Source organism: Antedon bifida, chromosome 5 (assembly GCF_963402885.1).
Source record: "Antedon bifida chromosome 5, ecAntBifi1.1, whole genome shotgun sequence".
NCBI classification, from domain to species: domain Eukaryota; kingdom Metazoa; phylum Echinodermata; class Crinoidea; order Comatulida; family Antedonidae; genus Antedon; species Antedon bifida.
This window is the reverse complement of record NC_136230.1, coordinates 28,924,854-28,944,520: the sequence shown is the minus strand read 5'-3', so window position 1 is coordinate 28,944,520 and position 19,667 is coordinate 28,924,854. Positions and strand designations below refer to the sequence as shown.

The window sequence follows — 19,667 nt, the reverse complement described above, 5'->3', positions numbered from 1 at the left end:
TTTATTCTGGTTTATTAAAACAAAGACATGGCAGTACAAAACTGAATTGCGTCCAGTAACATAAAATATATACCAAAACGAGCAAAATTTACAAAAACATCCAATATAAAAATATATATATATACATAAATGCAATACATTAAACGTTTAAATTAAAGTAGGCCTAACCTCGAAATTAAAAGTTATAATTTAAAAGGATACATGTCAATTTAAAGCACGCGAAAATCTAAACATACTTACTGTTTTAAGTGTATCCGAATTAGCAGCACTTGTGCAAAAGACAATAGGAAATTATCCTACGTGTTTTTCAGCATTACCTTAATACAATTCCAATAAAATCTACAAGAAATGTTGTGATTCTGTTTGGGTTGAATTATTATTTACTAAAACGCTTTTGGTATAGACCGATTAAAAACAATACAATCAGTGAATTCGAGTCATACGAGGTGTACAATCATCGGTTTACCCAAAGACAGTCTGAAGGTCGGCTCTACGCTGTCATTATCAACGCAGTAATATCTTTTTATCAACTAGGAAAATATATATATATTTATCTAGAGCTACAATTTGGGAGCTAGTGTAATCATTTGAACGATTCATCTTTTAGATTAAACGTATACAGTTAACATAATTGATAAAAATAACAATGATTATTTTTACTAATTTGTTAAAAGGGTCAACGAATAAACCGTAGCGTTGTGTACCAGGGCTTCAATTGTTATCTGATAATAAATTTGTTTATTTTCTATTTCGTGGGAGCAACACACTTTCATTAAAACTTTAAATTTACAGGTAAAAATATAAATATACTTTAAAGATGTATTGTCCAACAAAAACATGAAAAATTAAGATTAATATAATCAGACTTTAAATAGTTGATTTTGTAGTTTTAATAAAGTTAATCACTTCCGTAAAAAAAAAAACCGGAAAAAATCATGTTTTCAGTATTATAATGACAAAATAAATGCGGGTTAAATTCAACCAAAAACCAATTGACTGGCAGCCAATTTGACTACTTTTTGCTTTAAATTACAGTTTGTTAGATAAATACATTTTTGTTCGATCCCATTTTTGGTCAAAGTGGATAACTATTAGGTGACATTAAAATGTCAGGGGGTTAATACATCTTTAATTCCAATAAAAAACCAGGAATTGTTCATAAATATAAGATTTCTCATCCAGTGTTTGCTGATTGTATATTGACAAACATTAAAATGTAATAAATACAAAGAAATAAAAAAAACTACTAATAAAATCATGAAAAGCATCTACTATGACAACAAATAGATAGTGTAGTAAAAACACAGTATGTCGGGTACATAATAAAATGACATGTATTATAAGAGTAATCAAGGGCGCCACCTAGTTGTGAATAAGTTACAAAAGCGTTTCAGGTAATGTGATCAAGTCACGAGTTATTCATTATATTAATGTAACAATATTTATTGCGAGTTGACGCATATATCAATTAATGTGCGCACATTCTCAGAATTCGTCTCTAAACACTGTCTACGTAAGAGACATGGTGTATCTATTAAGACGGTTGATCTAAATATAGCGCACGTACTACGTCATCATGTTGTAGGCCTACAGTGATTAACTCATCAAGAGATAGCGCGCCAAAAATACCACGGATTCTTGACCTCTGTGTCAAACTTTCCTTAGTTGCATATTTGGCGATGTACATTCTGAATAATAATGTTGCTGCCTGCGTAAATGATCAAGTGATGATGACGATGCGCTATAATCGTATTGATATGTATTAAAGAGAAGACTGAATCAGAAGTTAATACAAAAATTAATTAAGAATCTTTATGACGTGAAGACGTATTACAATTCGAGTATACTTGAAGGTTTAACATAGGAATATAGCGTTCGCTGTGATTAGGCTGTTTCTTATCGTGTACGCCTAGCCGGTAAGTTTTCATATTTTATATAATTATTATATTTAACATAGGCCTACTCATGAAATTTGAATACCGGGACTAAATAAATGTTTGTGGCTTCTTTAATTCTTAGTTTCCTCCACGGTTTAACAATGTTTTTTGTAGGCCTAATAACCGTCATAAGATACATACAATTCTATGTTAAATCTAATTAATTTAGACTACGAAGGTCATGATGATTAGGCCTACAGACAAAAGAGTAATCAATATAGGATACTATCAAACGACACTTACAAATTAGCGCATGTGCAATACATGTTGATATGATATACCCATACGTACGTTTCCATCGCTCATGACGTGTTTGTGTCTAACTGTACATCATGGAGTAAATAATAATATTCTTTACTCCATGAGTAGGCCTACATGTAGTTCGATTGCATAATCAAGACCTATTTTAGTAACGCAAAAAATTGTACAATATAAAATAAAAATACGACCAAACCAGTACACTGGCTTTTATATCGTAATTTATATATTTTATGTACTGTATCCATTTTATATTTGTATGTACTGTATTTTGAAAAGGCCAACTAGAGTTTCCCCATGGGGATAATAAAGTTTTAATTGAATTGAATTGACTATAACTCTATTTATAGACAATTAATACAAGGCATTACAGTGTAGTAGTGTTTAATTTACCAAATTTAACAGAGTCAAGCTTACTTTGAAAATATCAGGAATTTAATGAAAATAATTAAAGTTATGCTGTTTGGACTGCAAAGTTAAAATTTTAAGATTCAGATTTATGGTTATTGGGAAATTCAGGTCAGACATCGCTCAATCAGAAATTAAAGTAAATAATATAATCAAAATATCAACAAAACAAATATGTAGGTCGACATGACGTAATTACGTTTACAGAATATTATTAGTACTGTATGGGATGACGTCATAGTAAATACTGACACGACACAAATTCACGTGTGCATAATAGTGCGTCCAAACTCATCAATTAAACGTGCCAAGTTACTCACCTTGCCAAATATGTATTTTCAGAAAAACAATTGGTACTTGCCACTGCAAACATGGAAGCCGCAGCAGATCCTCCGCTGACATCTCAAGGGTTGATAGACGTCATCAATGGTGGGCAACCAGTCAGCAGGTTGCAAGAGCTATTAAAACAAGGAGCTGATGTCAACCAACCCCAGAGCTCAATGCAGCTGCGGCCAATCCACCATGCTGTGTATAAAAACAAACCAGACTACATGATGTGCTTGATAGAAAACGGCGCGGATATTGAGCTATCAGACAAGTGTGGTTTCAGACCTCTCCACATCGCAGCACGATATGGCAGTCGTGATGCTCTCACGGTTCTTTTGGATCAGAGTGCTGACGTCAACGCGTTGGACATGACCAGTTGTCCAGCTTTGCATCTTGCTTTATACAAAGGACATACAGACATTGTTGAACGACTGCTAAAATGTGGCGCTAATCCTAACTACAAACATCGCCATTTTGGACACGAAATCTTTCAGGTGCGATCGGATTTACCAGACTGTTTCGAAGTTCTGTTGAAATATGGGGCCGATTCCGATGTGCGCGACCGAAATGGAATGACGCCTCTACATATTGCTGCACAGACTGGAAATATTTTATTTGTCTTCCTGTTACTCCGGTACGGTGCGAATCCAAATGTTATCACAATACCTCCATCAAGGAATCGTGTGACTCCTCTTCGACTAGCAGTCGTCGGTGAAGAAAAAGGAATTGTTGAGTTGCTTCTGAAACATGGCGCTGATCCGAACTTGAGCGATTCGCAACTGAACACTCCTCTACACAGAGTTGCAGCGCAAGGAAACCTTGAGATCGCCAAACTACTTCTAATCCACGGTGCTGACATCAATTCTTGTAATCATCGTAAATGTCAACCAATTCACAGAGCATGCTCCATGTGTGACGACACAGACATGCTCCGGTTATTAATAAAATATGGCGCGAATCCAAATGCACAGACAGAAAGTGGAGAAACACCGATGCAATACGTCTTGCTGAAGTTGCAAAGCTTCTTCAATAACGATTTGGAAGCCATGGACAGCATGTGTAGCGAGAAATTGAGGATTCTTATTAACAACGGAGCCGTCTGGACATTAAGTTTCAGTCGAGATGACCCATTTACCCTCCTACCACTTCTGATTGGTTTGCCATACATATCAGAGACAGCGAGTGTTGTTATTGAAGGATCAGATATTGTTTGTCTTTATGACAGCAATGGCAACATTCCAGAGAAGCTGCAAGAGCCTCTAAGATCACACCTGATTACAATGAACGATACTCCCCGGTCTTTGAAACATCTCTCCAGGTTGTTTATTCGCGACTATTTTGGCCGAAATGACTTATCAAAGTTAAGTTCGCTTCCACTACCAAAGCAAATAATTCGCTATCTTATGTACGAATAATGCCTAGTGCGAGACAATACAAAAGAGACAGAGGGAATAAATTGCTTAATTTAGAACATGGATTAAAGAATTCTTTAATCCATGTTTAGAATGAACAGAGTGTCTGTTCATTTTTTTAAAGGACCACCTTTCCCGGTTTATTTTGCCGGTTGCATTCAGCAACATATGTTGTTTTAGTTTCTTTAAAATGATATTTTCGCGATAATGTTAACATAAAACTATCCTATTAATTTAAATAGCTTACATTATCAACTTCGACAAAACAATTGTTTCATACATTAATGGACAAAAGTGCAATAACAAGTTCTTTACAATAAGTTATTTATTTAGTGTAGGCCTATATAGTATAGGGGTATCACGTTCATTTCATCAGTGAGTTTAATGGTGGGGAGTTGGGTCGAATAAATAAATCCAGAACCTCGATCCCCGCATAATATTGCTTTTAGAAACAAGACATTGCGAGGGCCGAGGTTCTTTAGAGTCACTGGCTACAAAATTACAGTAGACTGTTGTGTCGAAATGAGTGTTTGTTTACTTTTCGTATTGTATGGGGTGCACGATTTTAGATACCATGCTATTATAGGAATTTTTTTAAACAGAAATGTTAAGCTTTTGATTTTGGAATTATTTCCAGCTTCTTGTGTGTGAAGAATAAAACTTAAAACTCGTTTTGCTATGAAATCTTGTTTTATTCACATTTTGAAATACAAACATCATGAAAGTTTAAAAAAAAAACACTATTGGTTGTCTGCTGCAGCATCTGGAATAGTTCTGCTGTTTCGTCGTCGCTGCTTGCGTGCCCATCGCCAGATCCGTCGAAGCCACGGCACACGAATTCGCCAACGGTGGCGGCGAGGTTGGGCAGTAGTACCTTCCTGTTGATTACTGCCTACTGTTGCGTTATAACCATCGATGGCTGGTGTCGTGGACTCGTCACAATGTTCCATTACATCTCCTTGGTGTTGATTACTGCCTTCTGTTGCGTTATCACCATCGATGGCTGGTGTCGTGGACTCGTCACAATGTTCCATTACATCTCCTTGGTGTTGATTACTGCCTACTGTTGCGTTATCACCATCAATGGCTAACGTCGTGGTCTCGTCACGATGTGCCATTACATCTCCTTGGTGTTGATTACTGCCTACTGTTGCGTTATCACCATCGATGGCTGATGTCGTGGTCTCGTCACAATGTTCCATTACATCTCCTTGGTGTTGATTACTGCCTACTGTTGCGTTATCACCATCAATGGCTGACGTCGTGGTCTCGTCACGATGTGCCATTACATCTCCTTGGTGTTGGTTCGTTGCTCTATAACCAGCACTATGATCCATTACTCTATTCCTCTCTTCGCTCTCAACTAACTGTCGTCTAGCCTAGTCAGTAACGCCTGTGATTCCTCATTTTTGCGGGAATGTCCAACTTCTTGAATATCGGCTACACTATTAGCACGATTAAATTTACGTTGCCTGATTTCAACTATGTATTCGCATCGCATAGCAAATTCCTCCTCTGCTTCGCGTTTCATTTCCATCCTCATTTCTTTTCTCAGAAAATATCTCTTTCTAAAACCGTCATCTGGGAAAATCTGTAAATTCTTCGCATTTTCATCACGTTTTCTTGATTTCAAACTTATTTCGTATGCGTGTGCACACATCCGACGTCTGTTTTCATAATATTGTATTTTTTCATCTGTCGTTCCTCCGGGGAAAGCACCAGCCGGTGGTTCCTGTAAATGTTTAACTCGTCTATCGGCTAAGTCGACGTAATCGGACATCAGATCAGTAAACCGTTGAATCTCAGACCGGGCACTTGCTAGCAAGTTTCTGATTGTTCCAGCATCAGAATCATTTGTTGAATTTACTGGAACTTGTTTAGGTCTTCTAAACGATGGCGGTAATTCGAGAGAGCGCTCTCGGTTGTTCGGTTCATGTCTACGACGGGTCCCAGACTTATGCACAGGACCTTAATAACAAAATAAATGAAAATGAATTGTTGTACAGTATAGGCCTAAATCAAGTTAATAATCAATGCAATTACAGTATTATATAATAAAAATACTACATAAGTAAATTATCTTACCATTTGGCATATCCATTTTTAAATTCTCTTAGAATTCTAGTTAATAATAGCAGATGTGGTCAGTATAAACGATCTTCTTCGTTTCAGCTGTTCAATTGAATGTTTATTATTGCCGTTTCCATAGTACAATTTGACCCGCATTCACTAGTAAAACGCGCGCGTACCAACACATCGATACGCAGAAATCTGGCGGCGGCGGAGAGAGAGCAGTTTCTAATAATACGAAAATTCGTGAATATTGATAAAAGTATTCTTATTTTTACAAACCAATGTAAAAATGTAATAGGTCTGTAATACGGTGTATAATTAGTAATCCATGATTTATTACTTTTATATGAGATTAAGTAATAATAATGTAATTATCGGTGCAATTGATAACAAAATAATACAGACATATCAAACTGAGTTTACATCATAACTTAACTATTCCGAAGTCCTGTGAAAGAGAAGGTCCAATAAATGTATATTATTCTAAACCAACTTTTGTAATAAAATGAAATAAATAACAAGATCTTTAAAGCGCTAAACTAAATTATAAATTGCATAAAGGTCAAAGGTCAATGTTCAGCTTTAATAGTTCATAAGCAGAAAATAGCATATCTTTGGCAAATTAATGCATGTCGATAAAAATATATAGATATGTGTGTAGATATGAATATTGTATAATTTAGTTCATGTACTCTATCAAACTGAACAATTAATTAATTTGTATAATGCACTACAATTGATAGAAGAGTACAAAAATCGGTGAAACTGAAAAACAGATATCACATCGTCTATACAGGAAGTCAACTCGCTTGACTAATTCAACAAAATATTAATATTTAGTAACATATAGTAAAACAAAACAATAATTTAAACTCAAATAGTCTTATAAAATTGCACTAAAATTATGTTTCGCATAAATTACTAAATGAATTGTGAACAATCGGAGGATGAATACATATTATTAATATTTAAAAATAAACAAGCACATATTATATCATTTGCATATTGTGTATATAAAATATTACATTCTTTAAACAGTTTTATGTTGGGTATTTTTGTATGGTTAGGTCCAATACAAATATGAAACCTTAGTGAAAATATTTTCTCGCGCACTTTGGCATACAAGAGTTTCAAATTGAGTTTTTAAAAGCTTGCATATGTAAAAACATTAAAGCGTTATCGAATATAAAATAGTTACAAATCTGATTCATTGATCAAAAATAGTTAAAGGCGATGATTAAGTACAAAATTCAAGCAAAAAATGATGACGGTTACCGGATTCGAAACCAGACAGTCAGGACTTGAAAAGACAAGACAAGCTTTTTACCTTGAGGTTAAATATCAAACACATCCACACAATGATGATACACCTCCTAAATTAGAGCCACTAAAACACACCACAAACCATTTAGATGTTGTCATTTTTAAGATTATTGTGGTGACCTGATGAAGTGTGGTGACCTGGTGAAGTGTGGTGACCTGGTGAAGTGTGGTGACCTCGTGAAGTGTGGTGACCTTGTGATGTGTGGTGACCTTGTGATGGCCCCAGGGTTTAGCCTCTACGACACAGCCCTTATAGCGTTTCTTATCGCATCAGACTTTACGAACAAAAAGTCTATCCTGTTCAGAACCAATGTCCTTACAAACAACACTTCACATATACAGTACATACAGTACAAGAAAATTGAAAATAGTTTATGTCAAGAAAATATTAGTAAAACAAACGGTTATACATATATATGATATTAAAGCTATTTATTTTAGTTAGGAATTACTATTAGTGTCTGTGTATACTTGGTGTTGACTTGGACAGGAATGTGACACAGCCTCCGAGCTGTTTCCTGGTACAGTCAGTATAAAGTACATCATCAGTAATGACATCAGTATTAACAGAATTATGATTCTGTTCAATTTCTGTTGTAGTGCACTATGCTGTTCTGTTGTAAGCTCAGTCAGAGTGGTTATCTATCAAAATGAATAGTACATTTAAATTATCTTTATTTATCCTTCCGGAAATTCATTGCTTGTTTAAGCTTGGTTCCCACTAGAGATGCAGCGCAAGTGAATTGACCAATGACAAGCGGCTGTTCAAATAATCTATTGCTTGTGATTGGTCAAATCACTTACGTTGTGTTACGTACTTGCGTTGCGTCTCTAGTGGGAAACAAGCTTTATATATATATATATATACATACATATATCTTTATCGTTTCAAATTAATTAATTAAATTTCAGTATATCACCGGGCGGTTTAGAATTAATGTTCTTTGCCTGATTTGTTTATATATATATATACATATATATATGTACATACACATACTTACATTCTGTAAGATGAGGGCGTATCAATTTGATCTCTGTTGCGCGTGTGTACAACTGAGGACTAGTGCTGTTCCGCCGTACCACGCCGAGAATGTTAAAGAGTCGCTATCCAATCGAGTTCGAACAATACCATGAAAGCCCCAGTGGTCTAATGGTTAGGACATCTGCATATCAAGCAGGCGGTCCGAGTTCGAGTCTCGGTTGGGGCGACTTTTTCTCATTCTCACAGATTTCCTCATCTTTATCGTTTCAAATTAATTAATTAAATTTCAGTATATCACCGGGCGGTTTAGAATTAATGTTCTTTGCCTACTGTGTTTATATATACATATATATATGTATAACAGTAGGTAAAAATGTACAGAACAAGAGAAAACAGACAACATCAAACATGTCAAGCATCAAATGAAACCTGAAATACCATGTATCTCACACGCACACTACAGACACATTTTTAATCATATAATTCACATAAGGTTACCTTTTCGTTGAGTTGCAGTATTCGTTTGTTAAGAGCTATACTGGGATCCACTGGTATCTTTTCTTTCTCTTCTTCTGCCGGCACATATGCACATGTTAACCTTAAAATTAATTTTTAAAACAAATGTGGATAAAACACACAACATTTTCGAATTAATACACATAGAAAAAATTGTTAGAGTGCACATTACTAATGTTTTTGCTCAACCGATCTCTTTTCCCCTACACCCTTTCTTTCTCCATTAAAGAACTGGTTAATACATTCTTTTGTTTTTACTCACCTGTGCTCCATGATCTTCTCTTTTGAGACTTTCTTCCAGAATTCTGTCATTTCAGCAGGAACTCTGATCACCTCATGTAGCTCAGTTGACATCACCAGAAACTTGTCATTTGAAATTGCTTCTTTGTGAACTTGTAAGAGAAATTATAAATATTAAGCTCTGTCTACACTATTAAACTAGTTTGACAAAAAAAAGTGTAATGTGCCCAAATATGGTAGTGATATGCTTAATATGGTAGTGATATGACACCTACCCAGGATGTAACAATTCTTTATTTCTAAAACTCTGTCTACACTATAAAACTTTATGTGACAACAAATTTGATGTGCCCTTATATGGACATGATGATGTCATAACACAAATTAGTTTGATAATGTAGACAGAGCTTCAGTATTACACTAAAAAAAATACATCGTAATACTCCAACACTGGTCTGTCTGTATGTTGACCCTACAATTCTTTTAACTAAACATATCTGTAAGTAGATACAATTCTGAACTTACTTGCACTAATATACACATTTATGTTGACACTGGCATTTGGCTTGATGGGGCCAGCGCTTGGTTTTACTTTGTACCTGTCAGGACTGGTTGTTTTCACCTATCAAATATCAAAATATGAACGTTAAATACCATAAAATTGTCTTTTTTAAATTGAAGATAGGGTTTGATAACAAATGTTACCTTAAATGCTACTGTGTGATCTCTTGTATTTTGTAATGATATTCTTGCACACAGCTCCAGAGACGGCTCTTCGTTTTTTGATAGGTTCAAGGAAAATTCAAGTTGTTCTCCAGGCCTGAAAATACAAAAAATAGGAACAAAATTATTCATTCACTTCCATTATTTCGGATAGTATATAAAACATACAAAACAAAAAGAGAAACAATTTCACCAGGATTTAATTTAAGTTGAGTTGTTGGTCGGCAAGATGTTTGATTTACGATCATTTTCTTTCTACAGTATGCTAGGAAATTACAGTACCAGCATTTTTTAAAATACTGGTATACTGAATATTACTACCAGTATGGGTTTAATATAAGAATCTTAAAAAACATTGAACAAATTTTAAAAAATTAAGTAAACTTACGAAATTGTTATGAGAGGTCCGACATGTACATCCTTTGATTTTAAACGCCTGAGTAACCGTAACTGAAATGAGAAAAGAAAGAAAGAGTCATCGATTATTTAGAATAATCAGAATATAGAGTAGTATAGTAGTATCAAAACCAATTAACATATACAACTGTACATCACAAGGGATTGTGTGCACGGCAGAATTAATTAAAAACTTACCCCTTTGTTTTGCTCATTAAGCTTCTTTCGTGTAACTTCCTCCGTTTCACTCTCGGCAAATTGAACCTAAAATGAAGAAATAAGTTAATCATAAATCAATAATTGCATCATATCATTATTGGTTATCCGCACTTGGCGGATAACCCCTTGTTATTGTCAGGATCTTTTTTTTGGTTATCCGCACTTGGCGGATAACCCCTTGTTATTGTCAGGATCTTTTTTTTTTTTTTTTTTTTTCTTTCTTATTCTTCTTTCTTTCCCAGAATTTTGTTGCGCGTGTATCTCTAAATCTTCTCAACATAACAGTGTATAACTTTATCAAAAGATTGACCTCTATCTGAAGATGTCGTAATAAGGTTTTCAGTCCCGTGCGAGTTGCGCAGCGTAAGTTACGCGCAATTTTATGAATTTCGCGTATTTAACATAGGTTAAAAACCAAAAGTCATTTTGTATTGACACTTGGTGAAAATTTAAGTCATATTAAGGGCAAACTTTCTATGGATTAAAAATTGCATGTCTCACACAAAGTTACGCGCGCACGCACGTTTAAAATTTCAAAATGCGAAAAATCAATTTCTAATCAACTTTCTATGCGTTTCATGTCATTTTGAGCATGTACAAAATTCCCATGCGCGCGCAATTTTTTACGCGTGCGGTGCGCACGTAGCGTTAAAACATGCTTTTTTCGCGTGATTTATGTTTTTCCAGCCATTTCTAATAATTTTACCAACTTTTAAACAATTTCGACTTAACATCACGTCATACGAGCACGTGGAATTAGATAATTTACGCGCGTTTTTGATGAAAAAGTTCAAAAATTCGTCAAAATTATGCCTTTTTTTAAACAGTCATAGATTCTAAACTACATGGTTAATTTTATTTTTTATTACATATTCTGAAAGTAGATGAGTTGTAGATATCGAATCATGCATCGATATGGCTAACCCGACATTTTGACGTCATTGTATGGCCACTCGAATATAAAATAGAGGATTTTTGTCTCTTACGTCATAGCTCATCACATTTAATAGAGCGCATCTCCACTTATCGGTATTCCATTTCCAGTTATTTTTTTATATTGTCTAGGTCAATCAATTACCTTTCGCATGATTTACCATTTTTAAAATTTTGATGACCTCATCATGTTCAAAAGCGTCAATAACTTTGGTCACTTTTTTTCATCTATTCTGCACTGAATGTAGTACGTATACAATATAGTGTTATGCTTAATAATTCTGTATTCTGTAGACGTGACACAAAATAGAGAGCACACTAAAATTGTTCCAATGGCATAATCGTTTTTCTGTGCTCAATATTCTAACGTATGACGTGCAGTTTGCGTGGCGGATAACCCGAATTCGTCAAAGTGACGAGTTCAAATCTAGTTTTTTCTTTTTTTTTTTTTTTTTCTATCTTATTCTTCTTTCTTTCCCGGAATTTTGTTCGCAGCGTGTCTCTAATTCTGGTCAACATAATATTGTGTAACTTTGTCAGAAGATTGACCTCTAACTGTAGATGTGCAAGAAACTTCGTTTTATGATTTTAGAGTTGCGCAACGTGACTTACGCGCGATTTTATGAATTTCAATGATTGATCATAGATTAAAAACCAAATATCATTTTTTATTGAAACTTTGTGAAAATTTAAGTTATATCAAGCGCAAACTTTCTATGGATTAAAAATGGCATGTTTCACAGAAAGTTACGCGTGCACGCGCGTTTAAAATTTTAAAATGCGTAAAATCAATTTCTAATCAACTTTCTACGCGTTTCATGTCATTTTGAGCATTTCAAAAATTCCCACGCACGCGCAATAATTTTACGCGCGCGTGCGCATGTAGCACAAAAATATAATTTTTTCGCATGATTTATGTTTTTTCAGCCTTTTCTAGTAATTTTACCAACTTTTAAACAATTTCTACTTAAAATTACGTCATACGAGCACGTGGAATTGGATAATTTGCGTGTGTTTTTGATGAAAAAGTTCAAAAATTCGTCAAAATTGTGCCTTTTTTTAAACAGTTATAGATTCTAAACTACAAGGTGAATTTTATTTTTTATTACATATTCTGAAAGTAAATGAGTTGTAGATATTGAATCATGCATTGATATGGCTAACCTAATATTGTGACATCATCGTATGGCCACTCGAATATAAAATAGAGGATTTTTGTCTCTTTCGTCATAGCTCATCACATTTAATAGAGCGCATCTCCACTTATCCGTATTCCATTTCCCCCCATTTTTTTATATTGTATAGGCCGATCAATTACCTTTCGCATGATATACCGTTTTTAAAATTGTGATGACGTCATCATGTCCAAAAGCGTCAATAACTTGGGCCACTTATTTTCACCTATTCTTCACTGTATGTAGTACGTATACAATATATAGTGTAAACTGTTTATACAATAGACGTGACACAAAATAGAGAGCGCACTAACATTTTTTCAATGGCATAATCGTTTTTCTCTGCTCAATATTTTAACGTATGACGTGCGCGTGGCGTTTGCTCTGCGGATAACCTAACTCGTCCGTAGTGACGAGTTCAAATCTAGTTCAAAATCTGATATTATAATGTATTTGTGATTTGATGCATACTATGCATTAATAAACTGTATGAATAATATATAAAGTTGAAAAACTATTTAATATACCATAATAAGGAATTAATACAAAAATATTTTTTTCTTATAATTTTTCTAAGAATGATTTCAAATTAAAATGCAGACAAAAGAAGATGAAAATAAAAACATAAATAACATTGATTTAAAAGCGTGTGACAAACAGAAAATAAAAACAGACCTTTGAGTTATACGAGTTGGAACATGCAAGCTACAAGAAAAGTTTACATAAAGAAAATTACAAAAACAAACATGCTGCCATTAGTATACAAAAGGATAAATTAACTAAAAATTAGTGGTGTAACTATAGTACACATTCTTAAGAGGACAGCTTTGGAATCTAACGAAATGACCCCTAAATAGTGGTTGACCACAGTTCATTCATCATACAAGTGACAAAATAGTGTCCCAAAAAGGTACTCAACTGTAGAAACAGAAATAATTAGAAAAGATAAAATAAATTAATTTAAGAAAGAAGTAGAAGAAAGATTAGTTAAAAAAACAAAACAACATGCTATTAAATAACATTCATATAAAATGACCTTTAAATATAATTAATAAAAATGCTTTTTAAACACACCTTTTTTGGTCGCTCCTGAATAATTCCATTTTTAGGTCTTACTTGTTTTACTCTCCGTGTTAATAGGTCACTTTCTAGCGGTGTAGCAACTTGAAAATTATCATCAACAATACTGTTAGCGTTAGTTAACCTACTACTAGAACTGTCCCCAGTGGCCGTTGACTGCTTATTCTGCATACGATTGTCTTTTCTAACACTGGCATCTCCAGTTGGGGATTCTAGATTTGATTTTTTAATGTTAGTTGATTGCTTTTTATGGGAAGGCGAGTTGTTAGAATTCATCCCATTAGTTGATGCTCCTGCAGAATGTTGTCCATTGGTTAATGTATCATCCTCAGTTAACTCTTGTAAATCTTCTGTGTATAATATTGACTGGAATTCATCAGATTCTTTACTCCTTGGTTTGTACTCCCATTTGAAGGTGTCCTTAAAAAGAAACATCAAACATTTCAATAGCAGGTTTTTAATAAATTCTTTTATTATTAAACTTAAACATTAAACTTATAAATTAAACATTAAATTAAATAATGATATCGCTCTTCAAATCCATTGATTTATTTATCAATAATAAAAACGAATTTAAGAAACTTTTATCAATAAATTTATCTATAATTAATTAATTAATTAAATGTATGTATTATTCATTCAATCTGATCAATAATCAAATGTATGACTGTATTCAGTCAATCAATCAAATTTATAAATTCAATCAATCATTAAATTAATTATATACCAGAAAGAAAATCATCCAAGCAGCAAACTAATTCCCAATACTATTTACTCAAACTATATTCAACGTACTGTTCCTCCCATGTGAGCTGGGAGTGTGGAAGCCTCAATGTATGTTTTAATATCTCCCTTTCGAATAAACTTGATATGACTCTTAGCTTCTTCCGACAGAAGCTTTTCAACTATCTTCCATATTGCTGCAAGGAGACAAAAGTAAAAAAATAAAATTTATTTGGTTGTATTCAACAATCATACCGTTTCCACAAAAATAGGAAGAAATTTCAAAAGTGAAAACATTTCTTCTGGTTTCAATAAGGAAGTATTTCACTTAAGTGGTATTCACGAGACAGGAGAATTTTTCCCTTAGCCTAAGTGTGATTGGTAAGTATGTGTCAACAGTGGCAGCATTCCCCAAACACGCCTTTTCCCTTAAATAGAAAGTATTTCACTTTTTTTTTCACTGGTATTCAATAGATAAGAAAATTGTTTCCTTAGTCCAAGTGTGATTGAAAAATACGGCAACACAGTAACAGTATACACCACTAACATTTAAGTGGTTTTTTCTAAGTATTTAAATATTTAAAGATGTATTGTCCCTTGAAACACAAAAAAATGAAGGTCTAAATATTATAAATTTAAATTGGCCATATCAAAGTAATATTAAAGTTATTCACTTTAAGTCGAAAATTCAAGCCAAAAGCAACAAGTTTACGTAATTAACAGGTAAATTAATTTGATTAAATTTCGTCTGGAAAATCGTCGCAAGCGAAAGTAAACAAAGATTTCAAACCACGAGTACGCATTATGCATATGCTAATTACGATTGTTTACAACTCGTCACGGTTGAGAAGGTATTTTCACACAGATCGTGAGGAAGTTTTATGATTATGCATACAGAGTAGCCAAACAAGCACGTTTTATTATGGGATATGTTTTGATCGAAAACTTTGACTGGAAGTCAAAGTTATTTTTTTAACAAAAAAACGTCTGTATTTCAGTTAAATGATTTTTTTTTCGACAAATTTTTGGTGATAGTTAATAACTATTATGATACTTCAAAATGACCCACCTTTTTTCGAAATGTGTTATTTTTTATTTGTTGGGAATTAGTCAAAGGGACAATACATCTTTAAGGATATCCCTTTAAGTGGTATTAACTTAGAATAAGAAAATTTTCAAGTTTCAAGGTGGTTTCTGTTTATAGCTTAAGTGAGAATGTCTAGTAAAAACTACTACTGTCTGTGGGTGAGTGACAAATAACCAGTTTCTGATCTACATGATCTACATTTTGATTTGATTTCCATATATCCTTGGGTATAATCCCACCTCCTACTTTATGCCTGATTTCACAAACAGGCATATCCCCGGGTATAGTTCCAGAATTTACTTTTGGTCTTTTAGGCCTCTCTCTAGTCAGTTAGAAATGCTTACTAATCATATTTTTTCCTGTACAAGGGTATTCCCATGTATAGTCCCACCCCTCGTGTTGGGGGGGGGGGGGGGGGGGGACATAACATAGGAAATACAGTATTATTAAGTAATTTTTTCTAAGATATATCCGCACAATCAGGAAAATATTATTTTAACTTACCATTTAGTATCCATGCCATTTCATAGATAAACAACATGTCTATAAAATCAGAAACAATGAATTATTCTTATTGTTCAATTTTGTTGACAAGGTTATCACACCAATAATCTTAATTTACATAATTGATGAGAATCCAAACTGGAATGAGGAAGCGATGAGACAGAGTCTATAATTACATTTCCAATGATCCAAATGTAATAAGGAAAGACATTGTATCGTTATCTACTTTCTTTCACTTTCATAATAAGGTTGCATATTTGTTAATTTTTTAAAAACTTTTTAAAAATAAAGAATGGAAATCGATCAAAGTAAATAATGAAAACTTACCAACTAGAAAAGGAAAATATTCCTCAAAACAACGAATCTTAAACTTCACAACTTCCAGATCCTATAAAAAAAAAATAAATTTATGGTAAATTCTCCGAAAACAAGACACCCAAACTTGCCCCAAATGTTTTCTTAAGCTCTGTCTACACTACCAAATGTGATGTGCCCAAATATGGTAGTGATGTGACGTCATGTCCATATATGGCACATCATGTTTACAGAGCTTTGGTCTAGTACCAGAATGCAATACAATGTTAGAAATTAAATGAATCGGAGTTACGTATTTGCTGTTAGTTTGAAAATTTAAAAACACTACTTTCTAAAAATGCAATGGCATACTGTATATGATGTAAATCTCTGACTACACTATCAAACTTTATGTGACAAATAAATGTGATGTGCCCATATATGCCCATATATATCACTACCATAATTTGGGCACATCACATTTTTTTTTTCAGAAATGTTGATAGTGTAGAGCTTAAGTTTGTTTGTATGTAGAGGTTTATAAGGGAGTCACTGCAATAACAACAAATATTTGCAAAACAAAATGTATTAAAGCTCTGTCTACACTATCAAACTAGTTTGACAAAAAAAGTGTAATGTGCTCAAATATGGTAGTGATATGACATCATCATGTCCATTATGGGCACATCACATTTTTTTGTCACATAAAATTTGATTGTGTAGACAGAGCTTTACTCCACTAAAATAATTTTGACAAGCTCCCTATAATTTTAGTAGGCATACTCACCATATTAGAGACACCTGCTGATGACATATCCTCCAACACTGTTATTTTTTCAGATGGATATTCTCGCTGTAGTTTCTCTAACCAGTACACCAAGTACCGTTTAGCTTTCTCTGTCTGGCCTGGAATTTTTTTATTATGCAATTTCACATCAAACCACACTAAAAAAAATTGATAAAATAAGGTTGAGAATGTCTCGACGTTTCGATTGTTTTCCTACAACCTTAAATTATTTCATTCTGAAATCACATTAACTTTATCAGTGTTTATTATTATTAAGCTCTGTCTACACAGAGTTTGAAAAAAAAATGATGTACCCAAATATGGTAGTGATATGACATCTTCATGTCCTTATATGGGCACATCACATTTTGTTGTCACATAAAGTTTGATAGTGTAGACAGAGCTTTATAATAAATATTAATTTTGATAAAAGATATCAGTGATCTTGTATTTTTATACAACACACACTTACATATAGTTCGTCCTTCTTTGTCTTTACCATGGGGATAGGCGGCTCCCTTCTCATGGGTTTCAGCAGAAAAACTTTCCTCTGTGATATCTGTAAAAGAACAACAAATACATTGATAGGTGTATTTTAAAAATACAGTTGACTCCTTAATAATCTCTTTTCTTGAGGTCCCATATTCTTTTGATGAATATGAATAAATGAATATCACCATTTCTTGAAAAAATTGGGAGAATTTATTTTTTTGTATTATTAAAATTGACAAATTACATTTTTCTTTAAATGCCTAATATGCACAAAAGTTTAAATTCATGACATATACTTTTTTATTGCCAATCTGTTGACAACAGAAAGTGGAAATATTTTGCACAATTATATCACGCATGACCAATATTCAGAAATCAATTGTCTTCTTTAAAGTGAAACTCTTTCTAAAAACAACATGTTTCTAAATTTATTATCCAACAAAACAAACAAATATTGTATGCATAAATAAATCAATTACCATTTACTCCAAATTCTTTTCGCCAGCGAAAAGAATTTGTGATCTTCTGTAGGGCCGTATCGATCTTGCTTTTTCCCACGAGGAAGAAATTATACACCCACCAATCATCGTAGCCCAATCGTTCCAAATCACGCTCGTCAAACTCGCTAGCAAATGTTGTGTCTGAAAATCAATAAATAAAATGAGTTATTTTGTTAAGGCTTAATTTAAAAATAATTGATCATGAATAGACCGTGTCTGGAAGGTAGAAATTTGTATATTTTATAAAACCTATAAAACCTCATAAAATAATTATTAAGAAATGGTTATGATAAAAGACTACAGCACAATTGTAAAGCTTACCTTCACAAGCCAGGAAAAACCGTGACCTCAACTCCTCGACTGCTCCAAGTTGTGACTTTAAAAAAAACACATTTTATTAATATTATTTTAAATTGATGTTTTTTCAAGACAATAAAAAAAAAACAATAAACAAAGGCCAGCATCAAATCAACTGGCAATTAAAACGGATGCATTATATGCGTACAATATTATGTATAAGGATAATTTAAATAATAGAGTTACGTATAGGCCTACTGTACATAACTATTCCTAGGCCTAAATCATACAGGCCTAGGCCAGAATATAATAAATCAGGCAAGCAAACGCATCGGTGTTCCCGAACTGGAGGACAGGTAAGCCTAGCCTAATCAAGCAGCTAGTAGATAGGCTAGATAGCGGTGTGGAACAAGACAGAATGCGAGTTTGGCTAAAATTACATCCCTGTAACGTAGTCAAACAATAGTAATACATTGTAACGAATAATTACCTCTGTTAATTCATTTTCCGACCCCATTTTATGCTTTTTTAATCGACATTGATGGTACACAAAAACCACCTGACCACAATAACAAAATCCAAAACTTACTGAATACTGCCACCAATAGTTCACAACCATCTCCTCACTAAAAATCATACTATAATGCTCGATTTCCAAAACATTATGTCCCAAAGGCTTTCCAATGTAAATATAAATATATTTATTAATTTCATCATCGCTCGGCTCCAAACATTTTTGTTCTCAAATCAAATTGCAATTTTAAACAAATCAATTTTACTTTTTTCATTGTGGTCGCAAATGAGTGCAAGAGAGACAATTTAAACACGGAGCTCCTCTTTAAATTCATAGTCTGTGTGGTGAAATTGCCACATTTTGTAATATTCAGTTCAGTCAGCTCAGAACTAACTAAAGAACGGTGTAATATGTTATTTTATTAATACAGTACTATATTTGGTATTACAAAAACAAGAACACTAGAA

At 33.5% G+C, this 19,667-nt stretch overlaps 2 protein-coding genes across 4 annotated transcripts in view; one reads left to right on the top strand and one right to left on the bottom strand.

Annotated features, from left to right (window-relative positions):
- Nucleotides 1–19,290, bottom strand: part of LOC144843036 (uncharacterized) — a 28,688-nt gene extending 9,398 nt beyond the window's left edge. For 2 of the 3 annotated variants that reach the window (XM_078699686.1, XM_078699684.1), the window contains exons 1-17: nt 19,177–19,290; nt 18,711–18,765; nt 18,369–18,530; nt 17,870–17,956; nt 17,398–17,555; nt 16,644–16,704; nt 16,317–16,355; nt 14,798–14,922; nt 13,997–14,422; nt 13,598–13,627; nt 10,794–10,859; nt 10,588–10,649; nt 10,182–10,296; nt 10,002–10,098; nt 9,499–9,628; nt 9,219–9,318; nt 8,191–8,380 (exon numbers count right to left, since the gene is read on the bottom strand). In XM_078699686.1, the coding sequence (XP_078555812.1) occupies nt 8,191–8,380; nt 9,219–9,318; nt 9,499–9,628; nt 10,002–10,098; nt 10,182–10,296; nt 10,588–10,649; nt 10,794–10,859; nt 13,598–13,627; nt 13,997–14,422; nt 14,798–14,922; nt 16,317–16,355; nt 16,644–16,704; nt 17,398–17,555; nt 17,870–17,956; nt 18,369–18,530; nt 18,711–18,765; nt 19,177–19,203 (1,930 nt within the window). In that variant the 5' untranslated portion in view covers nt 19,204–19,290. The remainder of the gene's footprint in view (nt 1–8,190; nt 8,381–9,218; nt 9,319–9,498; nt 9,629–10,001; nt 10,099–10,181; nt 10,297–10,587; nt 10,650–10,793; nt 10,860–13,597; nt 13,628–13,996; nt 14,423–14,797; nt 14,923–16,316; nt 16,356–16,643; nt 16,705–17,397; nt 17,556–17,869; nt 17,957–18,368; nt 18,531–18,710; nt 18,766–19,176) is intronic. The other variant, XM_078699685.1, reaches the window with a different exon arrangement.
- LOC144842186 (dynein axonemal heavy chain 12-like) lies at nt 1,678–5,026 on the top strand. Its single transcript, XM_078698586.1, has 2 exons — nt 1,678–1,916; nt 2,946–5,026. Exon 2 carries the CDS (start codon nt 2,975–2,977, stop codon nt 4,343–4,345), a length of 1,371 nt encoding a protein of 456 aa, XP_078554712.1. The 5' UTR covers nt 1,678–1,916; nt 2,946–2,974; the 3' UTR covers nt 4,346–5,026.
- Nucleotides 19,291–19,667: the final 377 nt, after the last annotated feature.

Excerpts from the sequence above, each read along its gene's own strand:
- LOC144842186 (XM_078698586.1), top strand. The coding sequence starts at position 2,975 with ATGGAAGCCGCAGCAGATCCTCCGCTGACATCTCAAGGGTTGATAGAC.